Source organism: Melampsora larici-populina (assembly GCF_000204055.1).
Source record: "Melampsora larici-populina 98AG31 unplaced genomic scaffold MELLAscaffold_92, whole genome shotgun sequence".
Lineage (NCBI taxonomy): Eukaryota > Fungi > Basidiomycota > Pucciniomycetes > Pucciniales > Melampsoraceae > Melampsora > Melampsora laricis-populina.
In genome coordinates this window covers 164,827-169,588 of record NW_006768856.1, presented here as the reverse complement: position 1 = coordinate 169,588, position 4,762 = coordinate 164,827, and the positions used below count along the sequence as shown (strand labels likewise).

General features: G+C 41.8%; 1 protein-coding gene across 1 annotated transcript; it reads right to left on the bottom strand.

Moving 5' to 3' along the window:
* Positions 1-2,910: 2,910 nt before the first annotated feature.
* MELLADRAFT_96069 (uncharacterized protein) lies at positions 2,911-4,512 on the bottom strand (the record flags this gene model as incomplete). Its single annotated transcript, XM_007418437.1, has 3 exons — positions 2,911-3,390; positions 3,461-4,305; positions 4,386-4,512. 3 exons carry the CDS (start codon positions 4,510-4,512, stop codon positions 2,911-2,913), a joined length of 1,452 nt encoding a protein of 483 aa, XP_007418499.1.
* Between the last annotated feature and the right edge of the window lie 250 nt (positions 4,513-4,762).

The window sequence follows — 4,762 nt, the reverse complement described above, 5'->3', positions numbered from 1 at the left end:
TGCAGGTGAATCAGCAATTAGAGGCCACATAGCTGCTCGTATAAGTCTTCCTTGAGGATGGCCAGCAGTTGAAGTGAAATGAACGCCGTGCCAAAGTGTTAGAAGCTCGTCAGTCAGTGGTTGAAATGGGTGGTGAACATTATTATAGTCCGGCTCCTTTGGACCAGGTATGATTCCGTATAGGAAAGTGTATTCAGCTTTGTAACGTATATCTGGTGGTAAGCTTAAGCAAATAAGAAGAACAATTCCCGCAGAATGATGCTTGGCTGCCCTCTTTCCAAACGGATTAAACCAATCACAATACAAGCCAAATACAATATTACCTGGCTTTCGAGTAAACAGTTTCCCTTTGACATCTTGAAACATATTCCATTGTTTTCCATCCCAGACATCCTTGTAGACACCTTTAGGATTTTTTTGGTTGCTTTCTAGTGAAGCCTCTATGGCCTTTTCAAAAATAGAGAAATTGAGCATAGTAGCAAGCCATTCAATTAGTGATTGATGATGGAAGATTCTCCGAGGCTTTCTTTTCGAGTTTGCATTTGAGATCTTGCTAGGGGTTTTGTAGAGAGGTGTCTGACAGATGATCCGATTGTCAGCAGAAGTTTTCGAGGGGAATCGTGAATTTCTACACTGAAGCATCATTTCTGAGATTGTTGAGCTCGCTGGAGGTATGGAATCTTGAAGTGCAAAGCACACTGAACAAGAAACAGTATCTATGATGTTAATTTCAAGATGGAACATCTTGAGAGCCTTGATGATTGTGTGTGGTATCTCCTTCCAGCTTTCAGTACAATCTTCATTCAAGTTTAATTGCTTCATCCTTGTACGTTCAAATTTGAGAGACCGGCGGCAGCTACAATGACTTTTCTTGTTTTCAAGAAAGTCTGATAAAATATGTACTATGACTTGAATACATTGGATGTCAAGAATAAATTTTTGAGGGATTACAAAGCGAGAGGTTTCTAGAGTGGTGACTAGGTCCATGTCTTCCAAAAGAGGAGAATCTCTACGAAGTATCTTTTTAGGCCGATTTGTCAGTGCTGAAGTCGATTGTGAGGGTTGGTCTTCTGCTTCTGGGGTAGGTGAGCGACCTCTTTTTGGAGGACCATCGGCTCTGGATGACAATAAATCTAAAGCTACCCCGTGTTCTAGATGTGAAACCAATTGAGACTCTTGTTCCAGCTCATGATTCACTTGAGACTCTGCAAGCTGAAGCGCTTCAAAATGGCGTGGGTAGTTTGTACGATAGAACAGGACTCCGATATGAAGTTCTTGGTCGAATTCAAAAGTTTCTTGATGGCAACCGAGAGCAACACATTGACATTGGACATGATTAGCATCGAAGTAGGCCATCGATGATGTTCTTAAGACAGGACACTGTCATAGTAGCTCTACGTCAGAAAACCCAACCACATCAGCCAATATATCAACACATGCTTACCTTTGAATATCACATTATCAGAAAGTTGGATTCTTGATGTTCACAATGATTTGTGTAGGCTTGAAATAGTTGATTGGACCCAATGACAACCACAATAAATTCTTGTTTCTTGGATGTTATTATCGACCTACAGAAGCTCAACTGCCCTCGCAGAGGGTATGGATGTATGTCAGTGCCCCACCAGTACATCCCCACAGCAGAGTTGTTTGCTAAACTCTGCATTGTTGAACGTGTCTTGGCTCAACACTACCCGTTTCTTCCAAGTTCATCCTGATCTCGATGAAGACATGCTTTACCTCGCACAATCTAACTCATAGCTCAATTGGAGTCTCGCGTATGTGCATCAAGGGTATGGGGTGCTTCAGGACCCGGAAAACTCCACTCCTCAAGCAATTCATCCCGCCAATCGACTGTATTAAGGATGCGACTCTCCTTACCGTCGCAAGGGCCTGTTTGTGATCAAAGCTCTTATAGCGATCCATTCCAGGCCCTTGCAACGTTTAAGGGACTTTCCCTATCGTTGCAAGGGCCTAGGTGTAATCAGATATCTCACAGCCTACTGGCCCATGCGACGATTAAGGAACTCTTCTTATTGTCGCAAGGGCCTAGTTGTTTGATAACAAGACCCTTTGGAGTCAAGTGGTCTCGGCTCTAGCGTAGCCCTTTATTTGAGGATCATATAACCCAATTTTGATGAGATCTTTCGCATATAAATATCCAAACTTCCCACTTGTTGCCCACCTAACTTTAAACCTCCTCGCTCTTCTGGATCATTTCCTTTAGTACTTCCATACACTTAGGAAACTATTCAAAGAAGCTTATATCGTATCCTACCCTCAAGCCTCATTTGAATTTTTTCCTTTTAGTACTTCCGTACGCGTAGGAAATTATTCAAAGAAGCTTATATTGTATCTTACCTTCAACGCTCATATATTCTACACCCAAACATCAAATACATTCTTCAACAACCAATTTGTTATATATCTTGTTAAAACGAGAAGTGAAAATCTGATTCCAACTCATTCATACTATTCTACAATATCAAGTAAGAAAGATACACGTATTGAGCAAAAACCAAGACATTGAAAACTTTTGAGCAGACACCACCCATTGAAACTGACTCCGTCTGATTGGATACTACCATTCATGTATAGAAGACCAATTCCAACACGGAAAAAAATAAAGCAAGAACTAATTTGCACACATGAAGAAGAAAATATAGCAAACACATAGATACTTCTGTTGAATCAAAAAAAGGCCAAGTTTTCATAGCCTGAATCTCATTTCATATCTTGAAGCCTCCATTTTAAACACCGGCAATTCTGAATAAGAACTACCAATGAAATGTTTACTACCAGTAAATCAATGCTGAGAGTGAGATACAAGATCAGTATCTATCAACTTTTGAATCACACATTCAAATATCCCAAAAACTTGCCTTGTAACCAACAGTGACCCAAGACTTTTCAAGACGCCGCCGTTCCTGAAGGCCCTGCTGCTGAGCTTGACTCAGCCACACTTTGCATCATTCTCATCATCTGTTGTAAAGTTCTTTCCATTCTACATTTGTCGGTTGTGCAAAGTTCTAATCTCGACACTGTGAGTCTATTTGCCTCATTTAACCAAGTTGGAGACACTAGAGAACGTTGGAAGCCTTTTGGTGGACGGCTGTCTGTATCGACATTTGGAGAATAAGCCCCTCGGTCAACGGTGTGTTTAGCGGCCTTAATTTTTTTTGGTATGACCTCAATCTTGTCCATACACTTATCGATCATCTCTATGAAGGCATCGAGTTGAGCACTTCGCCATGGCTTTCGAGTCCTTTCGCGTGTGCCATTGTCTTTGACCTCGTCCTCAGAATGTACCTCTATATAGGAAATTATTTCAGCCTCAGGAGATTTTGAGTCGAAAACTTCTTCAACAAATGCCAAACGAGCAGCATGGATCTATTCCGCCCTCAAAAACATGTCAGTATATAGTTTTAAATAAGGTTACATATTCATATAAGTCACTCACCTTGCTATGCGCACGTTTTTTGCTTGCCTTGATCTTTGCATCAGCCTTGTTGGTCTGCACCTGCAGTTCTCCGGCTGGAGTTTGGAGCAATTCTTGCACCCGAAGTTGTTCCCGGTAGTTGCCTCGCTGGTTTAAGAACCATCGTCGCACAACCTCATCCTGATTCTCAGGTGTGTTATCGGACGCCGAGATTCCAAAACCTCTTACACCATTGCCTTTGTAACACTTCATCCATTGTTGAATCAAGATTGATGACATGGTTGAATTCCAAGGAGTATCGTAGCCAGCCTCCCAGTCAAAGGTGCATCGAGGAAACCCAGCTAACGCAAGTGCCCCTTCACACTTTTTACCCCACAAGTGTGTATATTTAACTCGAGAAACGAAAGACAATGTCGAGGTAAACTTAACAGCTTTCATGGGGTTGGATAACATTTCTTCTGCAGCAGCATCTTTTTCGACGGTAAGGAGCTGAGTAGGATTAGCTTTGAAGTCTGGATTCTTTTTGAGCTGTTTTGCATTGTATCTACGCAAGGCCCTATTGATCGCCTTTGTTATTGTAGCTTCACGTTCTTCCTTCCGATCCATCCACTGCTTTCGCTCTTCATTGGATGGAGAAGGTGGCAAATCACTATCCTTGATCGATTTTGATTTTCTCACGATACCCATCATAAATCGAATCCATTCGTGCAAGGCTCGCGATAGACTGGTGGCTGCTGAAGGAATTGTACTGCCAGCAGCGAGGTTGCTCACCATTGCAGTTTGCACTCGTTTGGCTTTTTGTTTCTTCCTGAGGGCTTCTTTCTTTTTTCTCCGCGCAACCTTTTCCTCAAAACTTAGACCTTCATCTGACACCATATTTCAAAATGAGATAAGATGTGTCAGCAAGTGGATAAAATTTGAGCCAGAAACACTTGCCATAGCTTACCTGCATCAGATTCCTCTTCGTCTGTGAGGTCAGGCTTGTCATTGGTTTCATCGTCGTTGCGTTTTCTTCTTTTGTTACGTTCATCTGAAGTATTTTGGGGTTCTTCTTGAGTCCCAGAACCCGCCATTTCTTATAACAAGTTGGCTGTTGGATAATATGATGGCCTCAGAAAGAAACCAAAAACCAAAATGAACAATACAATAAGTGGAAAAAGTCAACAAATTGGTGTGATAGTAAAGGTCCGTTGAGCAACAAACAGTGAGACAATAAGGGTTGATTGTTGGTTGAAGAGGTGGATGTGATCGTACACTCCTAGTGATCAACAAGGGATAAAAAGACGTTATTACACAGAGTTTACAGCTGGTTCTCAAGATTCT